Source organism: Chiroxiphia lanceolata, chromosome 16, assembly GCF_009829145.1.
Source record: "Chiroxiphia lanceolata isolate bChiLan1 chromosome 16, bChiLan1.pri, whole genome shotgun sequence".
NCBI lineage: Eukaryota > Metazoa > Chordata > Aves > Passeriformes > Pipridae > Chiroxiphia > Chiroxiphia lanceolata.
The window spans coordinates 13,130,509-13,148,516 of NC_045652.1; the positions used below are offsets into that span (position 1 = coordinate 13,130,509).

An 18,008-nucleotide genomic window follows, 5' to 3' on the forward strand; every position below is an offset into this window, starting at 1 on the left:
TGAGGTATCTTGAGTTTTTATTTCAATCCTACTCCACAGGAAACAATATTCACTAGCGTTATCTTCCTTATACTTGTTTGTATTTGACCCAATACTGTGTTAAATATAAAATACTGATTGAACAAGGGTGGATGGTGAAAAACATGAGATGCTAAAAAGTTCCCTCAAGCCCTCCTCCACAGACATCCTGAATGTTGAGAGTCACTTAAAATTAGTATAAAATAGGAGGACAATCCGATAACTTGCTCTGTGCCCCCCCCCCCCAATCCTGCTTTACAAGGGGAGGATTTAGGAGCAAGAGAAGAGGGGGGACTTCTCAATTACAGAGAAGCCCACTCAGCAAATCCAGGCTGAAGGTGGTGATATCCTAGATGGAGCCCGACCACCCATTCCTGCCCGGGCATCTGTCCTGCTCTGGATTCTCAGCAGGAGACTGAAATGAAGTAGCCCCAGAAAGGTCCTTCTGGAACCTTCCTGTGCCTCAGGAGCCCCTGGGACAGATTTAGAGCCAAAAGCTGCCGATAGCAAAATGGTTTCCAAGTTAAATCCCTTGGGATGAAGCCTACAGACAAAACACAATGGTGGTGCTTGGGCATCCTCAGGCCCTGGCAGGGGATGTTTGCCAATGTCTGTTTGCATGATCTATCCCCAGGGTGGTTCCCCATGGGTTTAGTGGCGGAGGGGGAGGAGGGCCAGGCACCCTGAGCCGCAGTTGTCGCTGTGGCCCACAATGGCTCTGGGAATCCAGTCCCCCAGACTCAGCAAAAATTGAAGCACATGTTTGTGAAGTACTGGCTGTCCTCCAAGTGCTTCACAAGGTCCTCACATGAGCCCTGTGAGGTAGGTTGGTGTCTTCACCCCCATTTTACAGATGGTGAGACTGAGGCACAGAGAAGGGTAATGACTTGTCAGACAGAAAATATGGCATCTCCCATTCTGGGACCTCTATATCCTGCTATTCCAACCCCAGATATGCTCCATCAACTGCTGGTTACTCACAGCTTGTCCTTCTCCACCCCTCCATCTGTGGTAGGTGACAGAGCAAGGGTTGGGACCTGGGGGACCAGGAGAGGCAGCAGCAGAGCCTGGGCTCACACGAGCTCATTCACCCCATGTCCCTAAGACCACTTGTCACCTCAAGGGGAACCCCAGCCCAAAGGCTGCTTTGGAGTGTCCTGGGCAGAGACCCCCAGCAGCCCCATGCCACACTGGGGTGCCAGGCACAGCACCCAGAGCCCCTTACAGGAAGCGAAAATCCACTGGATTTTTTTGCCAACCTGGTGACCAGAGCATCAGGAGGAGATGAATATCCAGATGTTTCCTCTTTGGTAATCTGCTGCAAAATGGCACAGCCCTGCAGAGCTGGTCCCAGGGCACTGCAGGCTGTGGAGGCCTCAGCTCTGTGGGAGCCGGGAGCTCGGCTCCTCAGCATGGAGATGGAAAAACGGGAGATGCGGGATGGTGGCCGTAAATCTCCTTCATTTGCCATGTCACACCAAGACCTCTGCAGTTCCTTCCCTGCAGCGATCCTGGGAATGTCAGAAATCCTCTCGAAAGTGGAATTAAATCTGATGAGCAACAGGCTTATCATCAAAATGGAAGCAGAGAAGGCAGGCAGCCCCATGATCCCAGGCCAAGGAGGTTCACTTCCCTCCCTCGAAAAGAAAGGGAATCCCCTGAAGCAGATGGGCTAGCCCCACTCAGGGGGATGCCAGGACCTGGATCCCAGCTCTGCTCCCTGCCAAAGGCACACGTGCAGCAGAGCCTGGGAGGGGGCCATGCTTTGGGCTGCCACTGGCACCGAGGCCGAAGAGGAAAGCAAAGCACTCCAGGGAGAAAATGTCCATGGGAGCTCCCAGGGCCCATCTAGGAGGATGAACCAAGTTGTGCACTTAATATTGGCTTAGAGAAGGGGTTTCCCAGTGCTCGGGGACTGGGGTGCCCTGGAAGAGATTCAAGTTTCAATCTCGTATAAGGCTTTTTGAGTCTGGACCTTCCTGTCAAGCACTTGGGAGGGAGCAGTTAATGCTGACACAACTTAGGACCACTTAGGAGCCGAGTCCAAGTGGTGCAGGGCTGTCACCATGCCCCTCCTCCACCACTGGGTCTTTCCCCCCATCCTGACACCTCCAGTCCCCTGGGTGGCTCATGCTAAAGACTCCAGTAGCCAAACCCAGGGTGTCACTAGCCAGGGGCATGTGGGGCCAAGGTCCTCACTCCCATGGGATGCTCAAGGCCAGGTGAGTGAGTGAAGCCCCTGGCAAGTCCAGTACCTGAAGCCCCCTATTACGCACAGCCCCTCAGTCGGTTACCTTGTTATGAAACCTTTGCCTAAAAAAATAGAACAGTTCCCGAGGTTAAAAAGGAAAAATGCTTAAAATCGACCTCCAGGCTCTCCTGTCTGTGCTGGAGGGGCACCAGCGGCTGCTGCCTGCGGGGCCAGGGGGTGGTTTGGGGCGAGCCCACAGTGCAGGCTCCCTCCCCACTGCCCTCCATGCCCCCGTGTGCCTGTTGGCACAAAAAACGTCTTTAAGGCTTCTACCGGGACGTTTTGGTCTCCAGCGCTCCGGGCCGGTAGAGGTACCTCCAGATGGCGTAGTAGTGGATTCCAGCTCCGATGGCCACGAAGAGGTGCCAGATGGCGTGGGCGAAGGGGATGCGGCCGTCGCTTTTGAAGAACACCATGCCCAGGCAGTAGAAGAAGCCACCAGCCACCAGCTCCGGGAGGCCATCCCTGTTGGGCTGGGAGCAGGCAGGGAGGAAGGGCTCAGTGCGGCCACAGCGTGTCTGCCCTTTCCCCACCACCCCATCAAGACCAGAAGTGTGACCACAGCTGCAGGCAGGATCCTCTCTCTGCCTTCTGCTACGCCCTCCCCTCCAGCAAGGCAGTGGGGACCCAGCAGCCCAGCTTTTCTGGGAGGATTGGAACCAGATGGTCTTTAAGGTCCTTCCAACCCCAACCAATTTGATTCTGTGAATCTACAATTTCAACTCAACGGAGCCCAGGCAGGAGCTCTGGTGGAGATGCACACGGTGTCTGCTGGGCACCCAAAGCCCTTGCAAAACCAATGCAGCCCACATCATAATGAGGATGGTTTAATCCATCACACAGCTTTGGAGACTGCACCAACCTGCAGGGATTTGTCCCTCGCACTGAGCCCAAGTGCTTCCCAGCAGTAGCTTACCATGGAGAGGATGACCAAGGCGGGGAAGAAGCCCATGATAACGTAGCACACCAGCTCCACCAGCTTGTACCTGTGACCGACAGAGAAGCTGCTTGGAGGCAGGAGTAGAGGGAGGTTGAGTTTTATGCTTATAATGTCCACGGCCAGGCTATAGGAAAAAGGGTGGCAGTGCCATCATGGCAGGTCCCATGTCCTCATGTGTGAGTCACGCTGGCACCCTGCTCAGGGGTGATGGACCCCCCACCCTGGCTTGGGAGCTCCAGCTCAGGGCCAGGCACTTGGGGCTTCAGGGAGAAATCAGGGGCCTTTGGCTTTTTATTTGGTGCCACCACGTGGAAGAAGCAACTCATGGCAGCACGTCCCTGCTCCACGTCCCTGGTCCCACATCGCTGTTCCAAATCCCTCCTCCACATCCCTGCTCCACACCTCTGCTCCCACACACCCACCAGCACGGGGCCAGGTACAGGCACTCACCGCTCATGGAAGAAGAACACATAGACGGTCCCAAAAGACGCCATGATCCAGATGATCCAGCGCATGTGGGAGGCCCAGGGACCCAACTCCCTCAGGTTCAGCCTGCAAGACCCAGGTCTGTGGTGAGTAGGGCCTAGGGCAGCACCCTGGTCTGGGCTAATACAGCAAGGTGACAGGGAAATGCTGCCTGCACCTGATGACTGTCCCATCAAAGGGTCTTCCCAACTTGTAACTTCAACTTACAGAGGTTGAAATCTATAGGATATGAAGGCTTTGTGGAAAGGGGTAGGGTACAGCCTGAAGCAGAACCAAAACCAGAGGGGAAACCCTATCTGTGGGAGCTGGGCTGATTTTCTGCCTTCCAGTGGGGCCAAGAGGTGGCCCCCACCCACCAACAACTCACCAGGGAGCGTAGGATGCTGCAATGAAGAAGTAGATCACCATCCTGTCAAACATGTGCAGGCAGTGCTCCACAGTCCTGTGGGATGGACAGACAGACAGGTCACAGCACTGGGGGCCTGCGGACCCTCTCCCCCTTCCCGAGCCCTGAGCAATCAGGGATGGTACCTGAGATGCCTCTTCTTCCAGGAGATGGTGTGGAAAATAGTGGAGACAATGAAGAGGCTGGACAAGCCAAAACCATAGATCCAGGCTGAGATGGTTTCCCACTGGTCATCAGAGAGGATATAGAGGATGGAGCTGCCGAGGATGCTGGGCAGGATCCAGAACTGGAAGGCAGAAGTAAACCTCCTGTTGACTCTGCATTTCCATCAAGCAGCTACAATACAGTCTCAACTTTTCCTTTTAGGTGGGATTTGCTTCTGGTCAAAGCCACCACCCATAAGAGGCAGCCTGGCCACCCACATGGGCCAGGCAGGGTCCCTCCCTGTGTGGTGCAGTTCCAAAATAGCTTCTCCAGATGGAGGTAGGGAGGAGGAAGAAGGCACAAGGAGGGTGGCTTCCTCTGAGTCATCTCCCAGGACTCAGAGTGGGAGCTGCCAGCTCCCCAGGGAAGCTTTGATGTGGGGAGAGCTCAGTCCAAGGGCTGTGCAGGCAGCCCCATGGGCACCTGTCACAGTTCCTGCTGTGAAACACTCCATTTTCAGGGAGCTTTGCAAAATACTCCTGCTCCACTGGCTCCTACAGCCAGCTTCCTCAGGGACATGAGGCCACAGTGGGTGAGAGCAAGGGAGATGCCCACCAGCTTCCCAGGGCAGAAGGAAGGAGAACATCCCAATCCCTGGGGCACATCTGCCTCATCACAGCCCCAAGGCTCCCAGTGACTGCTCCAGGGCTGAACACAGAGATTTTTGGTGTTCTTTGAGGTTCCTCAGGGGATCCTCGTAGAGGTGAGCTCCATCCTCCCTCACCCTGGGGTGGGGACAGGGACTCACTGCGTGGGTGGCACAGTTGGCTGCATGCTCGTACTCCGTCGGCTGGTACCTGCAGTTGGACGGGACACGGTGATTCATGAACCTGCAGCAAGAACCAGGGAGAGAAACGTGCTCAGGGGACAGGGCTGGGGGCAAAACCCTCTTGGAGGGGTCTGCACAGGGGCACCCCCAGGCCCCCCAGCCTGGAGCCCCACTGCAGCTCAGCTTTGCTCCAGCTGCCCTGCAGAAGTAGCCCCAGGGTGCAGCTGGTTCATCTGGCTGTCCCCAAATGCCAGGACCTCAGGTCTTTCTCATCCACAGCTCAGGCTGAAACATTTCCCATTAACTGCTGTTGCTTGAAGAGCAGAAGGCAGGAGCCAGCTCTGCCTGCTGCTGCAGGCAGCAGTGGGAAGAGCCTCAGCAGTGAAGAGGGCATATGGGGTAGTGGGCGGGTCTGTGGGTCCTCGACCCATCCGGTGGTGACATCCTCATGTCACAGCAGTGTGCTCAGCTCCAACAGGGTATCCCCACGATGCCTTTGGTTTCTGGGTACCACCTGCACCCACCCCCTACCCACAGGGCCACACATCCCAGCACAGATTGCTGGGGGGGGCAACCCTGTTGCTCTCCTTTGGAAACCTGTATCTTTATTTCTGTTTCTCTTAGTCTGAGGTATCAGCTTGCTCTTGGCATTCTCAGGAATGTACTGATTCCCCCTGTTGGATTGGCACACAGTGATAAAAAATAGTGTCAGGCTTGGCTGGTCCATTGCTGGGTATGTAACAGCAAATTAAATGTGCATCCGTGATAATGGGTTGGAGCAAAGCCTCGCTCACCATCCTCTTCTGGCAGGAGCCAGCAGTGGTGGATTAGCAAAGGGAATAAGAAGCAGGAAAACAGAGAGGGATCCTTCCCTGGTCCTGAGAATCAGGGGTTTAAAGGCGTTTCCTGCCATGGCTCAGGTCAGGACAGCGGAGCTGAGTGGGTGCTGGCAGGGCTGCCCTGCAGGACCTGGGCTAATTGTTTTCTGACCCTGTTTGCCCCCGGCTCCTGGACCATCTGTGGCGTGTTTCACAGCTGAGTTGTGCCCAGTGAAGGGGCTCAGGGGCTGGCAGGACCTTGCTGCTGGGCACAGGTGACCCCTTGGTCTGGAGTGCTGGGAAAGGCAGTAAAAGTCCCCTCTCCCCATCCCTGAACCACCCATGTCTGTGTGGACTTCTCTGCTGTCTCCTGCCTGCTTAGTCCCACTGCCAGAGCCACTTGCTGTTGCCTGTTAAAAGTGAGCCAGGATGGATTAAATAGCTCAGATGACAAGGATTTTGGGGGAGAGTATGGCCAGAACAGGCCCGGGTGTGTGAAGGTCTCCCCAACAGGTGACAGTGACAACCCACACAGGGGCTCTGTCCCCAGCCCCTGCCTTGCCTGCTGACAGACCCTGGCACTTCAGGAAGATTCTGTGATCATCATCACCAAAAAATGTCTGGAATTAGCAGGAGGAATGGAGGGGCCACGCTCCCACTACTCTGCAAACCGAGGACCTGCGCTGGGTAAATCAAGGCTCAGCAAGGCTGCCCTGCCTGGGGAGCAGCTGGCATCCCTGGGGACATGGTAGTGCCCAGAGTGCTGTCAGCTCCGTCCCAGGGCACACCAGGCATGCCCTCCCCATCCCAGTGCTCCAGCCATGAGTGCTGGTGGAGCTCCCCACGCTGGAGCCGTGTGCCTCTGGCAGGAGGACCTTACTGTCCCAGGCGTTGCCAGGAGACTGTCCCCAGCTCCCCTTCACTGTCTGCTTCCCTTTCTTTTCCCTTTTAATAATAAGAAGGAGGGGGGAAAGAGGGGGAGGCCAGACATCCCATATGACGTCACAGTTGCTGAGGAAACATGTTCAAGGCCTTTTCCTTGATTTTATTTATTTTAACAAAGCCTGCACCGTCTCCCCTCCATTCTGGCGGTGCTGTTCAGAGCAGTAAGGGGGAGCAGCAGCAGGACCCGTTCTCACAGCCCCCTCCCCTGGGTTCAGGGGCACCCAGACCCTTTGGGAAGGAATCCCTGGGATGCAAATATCCTCCCTAGCTCTGGTACAGGGATGGAGAGGCCCAGAAGGGCTACCCTGTCCATCCCCATGGAATGGGGCTGAAGTAAACACCTGCTTTTCCAGGAGGGAGAAATAACCTTGAGGAGGAACTTTTTTTTGACCTGGGGAGAGATTGCTCTTGTTTTCCTGTGCTGCTTTCTAGTAACATCATCCTGTGGAGGATGGGATACAGAGCATCATGGATGTGGGACCTGCCTGCACAGTGCTGGGCCAGCTGGGCACAGTGGGGCTCTCCTGCAGCAGCCAGCATTGCATTTTAGGGCTACTTTGGCACATTTTTGTGGTTCTCTGTGCTCTGCAGAAACGGGAGCAGCTGATGCTTGCCCATCTCCTGGCAGGGCAGGATGAGTCTCTGGCTGCCCTGAAGCACCTTGCTCCCCAGAGGTGCAGAGGCCATTTCCTCCCCTTCTCCTCTCTCCTGGGACTTTGTCTATCTCTCAGACCATCCCGGGGTGTCAAGCATCCATCCAGCTCATGTCATCCCTGTGCACACTGGCATGGGTGTAGGGCAGGGCAACGGGAGCCCTGCAGCATTCCTAGCATGTGGACAGTTGCCATACCAGTGTGCAAAACCAGCCTCAAACCACAGCTCCAGCCTGGACAGATGGATATGTTTGGAGAGGGGCACCTGTGAGTCTCATTAGAGCTGATGAAATCCCAGAGAGCCCCAGAGGGAGCCTGCTGCTTGTTTCCCACCCCAGCTCCATGTGACTGGGCTTAGGAAAGGGGGAATTGCTGGCAGCCAGGCAGAGCTCTGGGGTTTTACAATGACGGAAAATAAGGAGAAGATGAAAAACAGCTCTCCAAACTTAGATCTGATCCCTGCAGCAAGTCTTCTGTCTGGTTGGTTGAACCCACAGCCATTGCCAGCTCCATGTCATTGCAGCCACAGGCTTGGGGACAGCCTGGCAGTGTCCCTGGGGTGGGAGGAGATGGGAGAGACTTGGCCCCAACAGCCACACCAGCAAAGCCACAGAGCTGCGGCTCCCTCAACGCTACAGGCCAGTGATCACACAACAGCTGGGGGCTTTGGTGCCTTTTAGCAGGTGATTTAGGAAGGTAAAGTCCAAAAGACACTGAGAAGCTCAAAGCCTCCTGCACGGCAGGAGCACCAGCATGTTCATTTCCAGGGATGGTGCGTGGGAAGCAGGGAACCGAAGGGTTCCCGGGCACCTTTTCCTCCCGGTGCTGTTCCTGCCAGACTCTCTACAACCGGCTATATGAAGATGGGGGGCTGCTGGGGGTCTGAGCGGGGGTTATTCACAGCAGCCCCGAGGTTTTTGCCTGCCCTGCTTGTGCCTTGCTTCCCCCTGGCCCCTTTCCCAGGGAGAGAGACTGAAAAGGGCCAGTGCAGCAGGCTCCGGCCAGGGAAACAAAGAGCCCCTTGTCCCTGGCAGCCGGGGCAAAGTGCAGAGCTGGCTTCCCAGGCCTGTTCCTTTCTCCTTCTCTTTCTCCCACTCTGCTTTTTTGTGGCTTCAGGGGGTTTTTACAGAGTTTTTAAAAGACTTTTATCCAAGAACAAAATTCCAACCTCAAAAATCATGGAGATCTGCCTGGCTCTTGCTTTGCCAGGGTGGGAAGAGGAAGGTAAAAAGGGGATTAAGTTAAATTATTCCTCAGGAAAGCTCATGTGGGAGCATCTGAGCTCTCCTGAGGGCACTAAGAGAACCTGCATCAACCACTCCATGGTGACCACACACTCCCAGAAGCAGAGCCATGGAATACTTTTCAGGAAAGCTGTCCTTTGCACACGTGGGGGGAAGACCTCTGATGGACACCCAGGCCGGGCTGCAATTTAGGAGAGATGGGATTTAGCCCTGCCTTTGACACTGAGTGTCTGGCTGGTCTCTGCCACATCTCTTCATGTCCCTCTCACTCCCCCTTTCCCCCTCTCTGAGTGAGGATAATAATACTGATATCCTTTAGGAGAGCCAGTGGACAGATAACGTGAGGAGGGTGTAAAATCACCACTAAAATATGGATGGGGAGGGGTCAGCTGGGCTCCCACTGGGCAGCTCATCCCTGTCCTTGGAATGAGCCAGTCCAACGCCTATCACCCCCAACCCTGCTATACATCAGGCTGTACTTGTGGTTGTGTCTATGGACTGTGGACTCAGTGACACAGGGACAAAGGAGCAGTCAGCAAGTCCAAGGTTATCCCAGGTGATATGCATCTCCCCAGACCAGCTCACATCTACAGGTTTCACCTGCAAGTGGCTTATAAAAGAGCTCAGCTTAGTCAGGATCTGGCCTGATGCCTTTGGAGGTGGGATGCTGGTTTGTTCTGCATCCACCTTCCTGACCGAGGAGCTGGTGTTCTTCCAGGCTGTGTTCCCTGCTGGACAGCTCTTGGGATCTGGCTACAAAAGGAGAAGATTTTTTCTTCCTCTTATGACTGGATGTCACAGCTGTTTTTAGAGCAACAGAAGAGGATCTTGATGATGGTCAGAGAGGAAGGATGGAGGAAGCACTTGCTGGATGCTGTGGTGGTAAGTCCTGCTTGGGCCCTTTGAGCTGTCCCTTGGTAGAACAAGTGTTGTAGTGCCTGAGGTGACAGTGGTGAAGCAGATGTGTTCCTGTAGGGCAGACTGGCTTCAGACTCTTGAGTATCATCTTGCCCTGATGAGCCCAGAGGCTGCACATCCAGCTCAGATGCCAGGGCTTGGTCCTGAGGCTCATGCTCACATGTGAGCTGCTGTGGTGGCATCCCTGCAAGATGGAGTTTGGTGTGTGCTCTGTCTCTGACCCCTAATCTGGTAATGCTCCAACTGCATCCCTGGTAAGAGGCTTCATCCCCTTGAGCTCCTCTGTGGTTTGTAATTAGCTCAGTCTCAGAGGGTTGAGTGTGATGGTGTGGAGCCCGATGGCTGCTTTTGTATGGAACACAATCACAGGATTCAGGAGACTGAGTAGGATCACAGGGATTTATACCCATGACCCCCTTTGAGTCCCGGCCATCAATTCTGCAGTTTGGAAACATGGGAAAAGCTCTTGACCTGTGGCTGTAGCTCCCAGTGCAGAGCCCCCAGACTCTGCTGCTTTATCCAGCCCAGGAGCACTTGAGAAATCCTACTTTTCCTTCCTACCCACTGGCATGGGAGCATTTGCCACTGGGAAGCAGAAATGCAAAGGCTGATGCTGCCCAGCACTGCCATCTGCAGAGCCACCCACGCGGGCATGTGCACGGCTGCGTGGCACCCTGTTAAGAGCTGAAACCTCTATTCCATGCCCATTCCTCGGTTCCTGCATGCTCCTACACAAACATATGGTGCTTCTGGTTTGGAAAGCTGAGCTGTGAGTGCTGGAAGCTTGTGGGTCAGCTCCTTGGACCAGGGGAGATGGGACAGCTGGGACAAGCCTGTCCATGGGCTGCTCCTGTGACTCAGGCCCATCCCAGGTGAGAAGGGGCAAGAGGGATGGATGGATGGAGCAAGACATTGAAGTGGTTTCTTTTATACTTCTTCCTGGCATCATGCGAAGAGCTGGCAGCTTGGGTAGGGAGCAGGAAATGAAAGGCTTTTCATATAAACCAGCATTTCTCAATCTTTCTTATGGGTAAATTAGCAGATCACCAGATTTCTGGAGTAACCCGCCCAGATGCCCCTGGTGCAAGATTTGCTTCCACAATGTGAGTCAAAACAGGCAGCAGATTGAATAGTTATTCATCACCTCTGATTACTCCCCTCCCCAGTTTTGCTCATTCCCAGCACTCTGACATGTACTAACACCTTGGACTGGCCATATACCCCCCCAGACACAACCTGCATGCCCTGAGGAACACTGAACAAGTGCTGCTGCTGACTTAGAGATGCTCCTGGACAGGGACTGTGTGCTCAGCCATGTCCATGCTGTACCTGGCTCTGAGCCACAGGCACAGATGTCCCCCCTGAAGGGACAGAGAATATGCCCCCCCCCGACATATCCTGCATGAGGGGGGTGCATGAGTGGCTGAGAAAGGCAGGAATATGCTGCTATTCCCCTGACCACACCAAGGGTATACACCATTCCTCTTCCTTGCTCCTCATCCCAGCAGGGACAAGCACAGGAGGCTCCAAGCCAGGCTAGATGAAGGCATTGACCATTTCTACACCCGTGAGAGCACATATACACCTAGCAGGGCTAGGTTGGTGGTGGAAACTCAGCAGGTAATTCCCAGCAGGATCATAGCTGCCCATATTCCCATCCTCTGTGCAGGGATATTTATTTTTCTCCCTGGCAGGCTCTCTGCTCTCTATGTAGATGGTATCTCTAACTCTTCCAAGGCAATTCATGACCCTGCAACCACAGCAGAGCTGTTTGTTTATTCACAACAGATGGGATTGGTGAGTGTTTCCCAAATTACTTTCTGAGCTGGGACTTCTTGTTTCATTTGGTACTCATGAGACCTCCAACAACAGCTGATTAGTCACAAAATTACTCTGATGTCCCAGGTGTTTTGTGAATGTTAGGAGGGCTGTGTCCAGAACTGAAAATCCTTTATTATTCATTAATTGCTTGTTTGGAAAGTCACTGTGCCTGTTCCTTGCTGCCTTTCCTTGAGCACAGAAGTTACTGCGATAAATCCTCGACTGGCTCTGGCTGCAACAGCCCAAGGCGGGCAGGAGTGAGTGTGACCACCAGAACCTGAGCCTGCTGGCAGAGGATTTGGATAGTTTGGGGGCTGGAGCCTTCCCAGCTTCTAACCCTGGCTGTGACTGTGAAATACATGGGCAGGTGACAGCGTCCTGTGTCCATAAAGTCTTTCCACAGCATGGCCCGAGAGACACAGCCAGGCTCTCATTTGGGATTCCTGGATGCTGCTCAAGTACAAATCATATCTGTAAATTATTCAGCAAATGCTTCCGCACAGCGAAGGCACAGAAGGAAAATCATGTATTTCACCAGCCAGGCATGCAGATAGTAAGATTTCCATTAGTATTACAACAGAGAGCAGGGCTGTGTCTAATACTGTGGCGCCAGCCATGCAGCTCGGCACAGAGAGAAGGGAACTGCTTGCCCTGACCTGATGATCTTCCTCTACATAAAATCCTTTCCTCAGCAGCAGCAAACCTCAACTGTAAACTCCTGTAAACAGGAGCACAGGCCTGGATCCAAATTGTCCTGAAGGTCAGCACTGCTTGGCTCCAGTTGTCGGCATCTGACTCGTACACCAGGAACAGGAATACGATGCCTGTGGTGTCGTGTTATCACAAGAGGTTGCAGTGTATCACAGAGTCCACTGGACAAACACTGTACGAAAATGTCGAGGTTCAGTTACACCTGGAGAACACCAAGTGAGACCCAAGCTCTGTGTGTTTGGCCATGTCTCCTCTGCCTTGCTCAGCCCCTGCTCTGAGCATCTGTCCCCTCGCAGCACCTCTCTGGGTACTCAACCAACCTCCTTGTGCAGCCGCAGCCAAGCACACCCCAAGAGCGGTGAAGTGGATTTAGTTGTGCTCTTTTCCCTTCCTTTCTTTGGGAGTTGTAGTTGGTTGGCACTGCTTTGTCTCGCTGTGGAGCTGGGGGTGTGGGAAGGGAGGAGGAGGGGAGGCAAGTCCCGGAGCAGTCCTGGCAGAGCCCCATTTCTCGCATTCACTGACCTGCTGTGCTGGGCAGTGGCTTGAATTTCCCATGGATTGTGTTGGCCGCTACCTCATGAAGCTGGCCACAGTCAGCTGTGCCAAGGAATCACATCAGGCTGATATCCAACACCAGCTCAAGGAGGGAAAAGATCACCGTGTTTCCCAAGCAGCCAAGAGATCGTCCTTCCCCCAAAAGCACAAGGCACAGGGCTTGGTTTGCCCACGAGTGCCCATCTCCAGCGTGGTGATCCCCACCTGAGCCTCTCCTGCTGGGTCCCCTGACCTTCCCAGAGGAGGGGATGGGGCAGTTTGAGGGGATACCCCATCAAAAATGATGCTCCAAGTACTTGTTGCCTTCCAAATATCAAATTCCAACGATGTGCCCTGGGCATTTAAACCTACATGAGATGACTCCTACCAGTGCTGCCTTCAATAGGGTTTCTGGGTCAACCTGGCCCCACAGAGCAACCAACACGGAATTGGTTGGTGACATCAGCTGATCCTGGTCTTCCCTAGGTGTTTTGGGGGTCTCCCCATCTCTTGGAGCAGGTCCTTTTGCATCAAGGGGATCTGCTCAGCTGGGGACAGACTGGCAGGTCTTGCTGGGGCTGGTGGGATGGGGCTGGTGCTTGCACGGTGAGGAGCCCCTGCCTCTTGAGGAGCTTCAAGCTGTGGTATTAATACTGAAAGCGTTTCCCTTCTCACTGCTTCATCCCACACGGGCTGTGGGGGAAGCAGAGCTCTTGGAAAGCATTTCAGCATGTGTGGGAGCAGGCGAGGGCTGCTCATGTTTTCATCGCAAAGCGAATGGAGACCAGATCTTCCCAATGTGGGACCTCTGTCCACGCTGTCAGCCCGGAATTGTTTTCCTTGTGTTTGGTGTCTGAGCACTCCAATGCTTCCTATTCCCGCTGGTTCTCCTCTCCCTCTCTTTCCCAGAGATGCTGGAGGAGTCGATGAATGTCTCCTTGCTCAGTAATTACAGGTGCAGGGAGAAAAAAGGAAGGTCTTTCCAGCCACCTTTCCCCATATTTAGAGGATTTGGTTTTGAGCAAGTGTAGAGTTCAGACCTCCATCCCCTCATGCTGGTGAGGAGGTGGCAGTGCCTACGTTGTGACACAGGGCAGGTGAGGACAAGCCTGGCCCATGAACCTACAGACACCCCCACTGAGCCCACTGCTTCTGGGCTGAGACATTAATGAGGATTTTCCTGGCTGCTCCTCTCTGTGTTACTCTGTGCAGGGCAAGACAAGCAAACAGTAAGATTTAGAGCCTTTTGCATGAACGAATCAAATGGTGAACTGCTATCAGTTTGTTAGAATGATTCAGTGCCCTGCAGCTCCCAGCAAACCCCTCTCTGCTGCTCCAGAGATGCTGAAGCTCACCAGATACAGCAGCTCTCTGCTTAATCATGTTTCCTTCCAATTACAGCTCTGGATGGCCAAAGTCTGGGAAGCATTCTGTTTCCCTGCAGGGAGATAGACTCAGCCCCATGGCAGCTACGTGGGCAGGAGACACCAGACCATGTTTATAAAGTGGGCCAAAATGGGGTCAAAGGTGATGGTGAGGTGGAGGGAGGGTTTGGTTACTGGCTCAGTGTAACCTGACCAATGAGTTTAGTGATGAAGATGGGACTTACACTGATCTGTTGGTCTGGGGGGAATGCAGTAGCATTTCAGTGAGCTGGAAGGGGGAGTGGGGTGGTTGGATAAAGCAGGAGGAGTCACATCTGCTTGCACCCTGTCGCTGTGTGCTGTGCTGGCGTCATGGCTGAACTTGGCCTGTCAGGCAGGAGATGGATATCACTTGTCAGGGTGCAGGCTGTGAGTGACAGGGAGAGCCTTGCAGCAACTGTGCTTTTGAACTCCCTTTCCCCACAGTGTCAGTGATGGGAGAGCCTCCAAGACCTCACAGCAGATCAGAAACCACCAAGTGCCTCATTTATAACCACAATGTGCTCAAATGGCATTGCCTTGCATCCCTGTGACACCACAGTGACAGACCACCCCCTTTGTTTTCTGCCCCTCTGCCCCAGCTGTAATGCTCCATCTCCAAAACCCAGCCAGGAGGGATTTGGGGACACCCTGGTGCCCCTCCAGCCCTGAGTTTTCTCCTGGCAGTTCACAGAACGTTACCACATTGATCACTGCTTTTCATCTCTTTGTTCAAAGCCCGGTGCCTTCACTGCAGCTCTCACACAACAGGTCTTTCATCACCATGCTCTGTTTTATTTATTCCTTTTGGTGGGTGTATTGATGGCCAAGTTTCTCCTTTCTTGGTCCTTGCTCAAAATTAGATAAAACAACATGAAAAATGAAGCTGTTCCAGGCTTTTCCACCACGAGGAAAACTTTCTGATTTTTTTCGCTCATTTGTTTGTTTGTTTTGTTAAGGAAGGCCACAAGCAAGAGTATCATTCTCTGTAAAGGTGTTGCAAGATAGAATCATAGAATTGTTAAGGTTGGACAAGAGCTCTAAGATTGAGTCCAACCATTACCCAGCACTGCCATGTTCAGTACTAAACCACATTCCCAAGTGTCACATCTACATGGGCTTTTGAAAACTTCCAGGGATAGTGATTCAATCACTTCACCAGGCAGCCTGTTCCAAAGCCTGACATCCCTTTTGGTGAAGAAATCCTTCCTAATATCCAACCTAGACTTCTCCTGGTGCAACTTGACCCCATTTCTTCTTGTCCTATTACTTGTTACTTGGGAGAAGAGCCTGACCCCCACCTGGCAACAACCTCCTGTCAGAGAGCTGGAGAGAGCAAGAAGGTTCCCCCTGAGCCTCCTTTCCTGCAGGTTGATCCCCCCAGAGCTCCCTCAGCTGCTCCTCATCAGACTTGTGATCTAGACCATTCCCCAGCTCCATTCCCTTCTCTGGACACACTGCAGCACCTCAGCGTCTTTCTTGTAGTGAGGGACCCAAAACTGAACCCAGGATTTGAGACACTTCTGCTGCCTTGAAAGACATGTGGCACCATAAGGTCCCCTGGCTCCTGCTCACCCCAGTCCCCACCTCAGAGCCCAGCTGAAAGCACATCCCTAGCACAAAGGAAGGAGCAGCTTTAGGGCTTCTTTTGGGATATGCCACAGCAGAGCATTTCTGTGGAGAGGAGAGCTGGTGTGCACGGGGGGGATGGAGATTAGCCCACTGTTATTTTTAAGCACTAGGCTAAGAGGATCTCTGCAGTGATACGGGAAGTCCTGGGTTAGCATCACGTGCTGGTGACTGCCTTGGGGTGAAAGCCAAGGGATCACCCGTCTCCTCCTGCTCCCCATGCAGCCCTGGCACACAGTGAGAGGTGGAGGATACCCTGTGGACTTGACCCTTCCTGTGCTCCACAGCCCTTGCCCTGCAAAGGGGCTCTATCCCTGCAAGGCTCTCTGTAGTGCCTCATCCCCATCTAACAAGTTGTCTCCAGAAAGGACCACGACAAGGTTGGAGCATGCTGATTTGGGATAAATCACACAACAGGTTGGCAGATGGGTTCTGCTGAGTGAGACTGGGGGGGGGGGGCAGCCTCTGATCTGCTGCCCAGCTCCCAAACAGCCTCTGCATCACTGCTTTAGGGCAAAGCTGTGGTTCTCCTCCTGCTCTGGGGGTACAGAGCTTTGCTCAACTCCATCTCCCCCAGCCCTGTCCTCTGCATGCCAGCTGTGAAGAAAAAGTCTTGAATTCTCTGTTTTCCCATGGAGCCTTTACCAGATGTATTGTGCAGATCTGCTGGGCACCTCCCGCCTCTTCCCCCCAGGCAAAGGTTATCAGGAGGCAGCTACAGCATCAAAATAGTCTTTAAGCAAGTGCCCACATTTCAGGCAGCTTTTGGAGATGCAAGCATGGATTTTCCCCATGGGAGACTGGGAAGAAGAGGAGCTCATGGCTTGAGGCGGTAAGAGGATGGTCTCCTGTTCTTACTCAGCCCAGGGAAACATCGCCCAGGGATCATCCTGCCCAGTGTGGGCAAGAAACACCATCACCGCGTGTTTTCACACAAGTTTTTCTCTGGTATCTGCCCCTTACAGGGCCACTGGGAGTCTGGCAGTGGCAGCACAGAGCTGAGAGCCCCCAGGAACTGCATCAGTCCGTGGGACCCTCCGCAGCCAGGGAAACATCCCCACCACAGTCACTGGGAGCAAAGCCCGTCCTTGGTGCAAAACTGAGCAGCCCCAGCAACCCCTGATCTCCTTCTGGCCGTGCAGTCCCCAGCACTGTGGGATCTGACTCATCCTCGGCCACCCCGCGAGCCAGAGGGCTGCGGGTGGCCCTTGTCCCCGTGTCACCTGCCAGCCCGCTCTTAGAGGCCACATCTGATCCCGCAGCAGCGCACGTGGCCGAGTGCCCTCTGACCCGTACCCAGCGATCCTCAGGTTTCCCCCGGCACAGGTAACACCGTGAGGTTTCCTAACACACCTGAGCTCTTGAAACGAGTCCCTGCCGCTTGCTGGAAAATCTCCCTGGGGATTTCAGGGAGGGGGGATGCACCACGGATACATCCCATGGGAGCCCTGTTGAGCTCCCAGGTCTGGGCTGGGGGAGTCACCCCGAGGGGGTTCACGTGGGTCCAGTGGGACCCTGGACAGCATTGATCCCTGCAAGGTGGATTTGGAACCAGCGATGGGATCTGTTCTTGCAGGGAGACAGGTTTCTGGTCCCCCAGCAGCGGGAAAGATCACAGTGAAGTTAGACCCAGAGAAAGGCAGCAAGGGCTCCCAGGGATGCTCAGAATCTTTTAGGGATGCAGAAAAGCAGCTAGCCAAAAGCCCAGCCCGCACCTGCCCGGGGCTTTGGGGCACTCAGCAGCTTTTGAAGGTCCTTTCGGGCTCCATCCCAGCGGAGCCGAGCCCGGGCAGAGACTGGGGCTGTCCGGGGGCTCCGTGCCGACCGGGGGCTCGGGGATCCCGCACCGACGGATTTACCTGGCGTAGCGCGTCTTCTGGAAATCCAGGACCCGGGACACGAACATCGCGACGGTGCCATGGAGGTCCCGGGGTGCGGCGGCTGCTCAGCCCCGGGGTGGGGGGAAAGTGCCGCCCGGGGGAACGGCACCAACTCGGCGGGGTCCGGCGGGGCGAGGAGGAGAAGGGGCGGCCGGTCCAGCCCAGCCCAGCCCGGCACAGCCCAGCCCGGCTCAGCCCCGGCCCCTCCCGCCCCCCCGGCTGCTCGGGAGAGCGACACGGGGAAAACAAAGGCGACCTCCGGGAGGGGGGAGCCAGCCCCGTTGCCGCCCTCAGATGTGCAAAGAGGAGGAGAAGGAAGAAAAAAAGGGGGGGGGGGGGATCCCTTCCAACTCTTCGCGGCCACAGCAACCTGCGCGA

The 18,008-nt window shown here is 54.6% G+C and overlaps 1 protein-coding gene across 2 annotated transcripts; it reads right to left on the bottom strand.

The window, feature by feature from the left end:
• Nucleotides 1–18,008, bottom strand: MMD2 (monocyte to macrophage differentiation associated 2). 2 transcript variants are annotated; one of them, XM_032704385.1, is made up of 7 exons: nt 17,610–18,008; nt 5,054–5,135; nt 4,227–4,387; nt 4,063–4,137; nt 3,660–3,761; nt 3,186–3,273; nt 1–2,742 (listed from the first exon to the last, which is right to left on the bottom strand). In XM_032704385.1, the coding sequence occupies exons 1-7, from the start codon at nt 17,654–17,656 to the stop codon at nt 2,539–2,541; spliced, it is 759 nt and encodes a 252-aa protein (XP_032560276.1). In that variant the 5' UTR covers nt 17,657–18,008; the 3' UTR covers nt 1–2,538. The 2 variants fall into 2 exon arrangements, with proteins under 2 accessions (XP_032560276.1, XP_032560277.1); XM_032704386.1 differs by having other exon boundaries at nt 3,186–3,255; nt 17,610–18,004.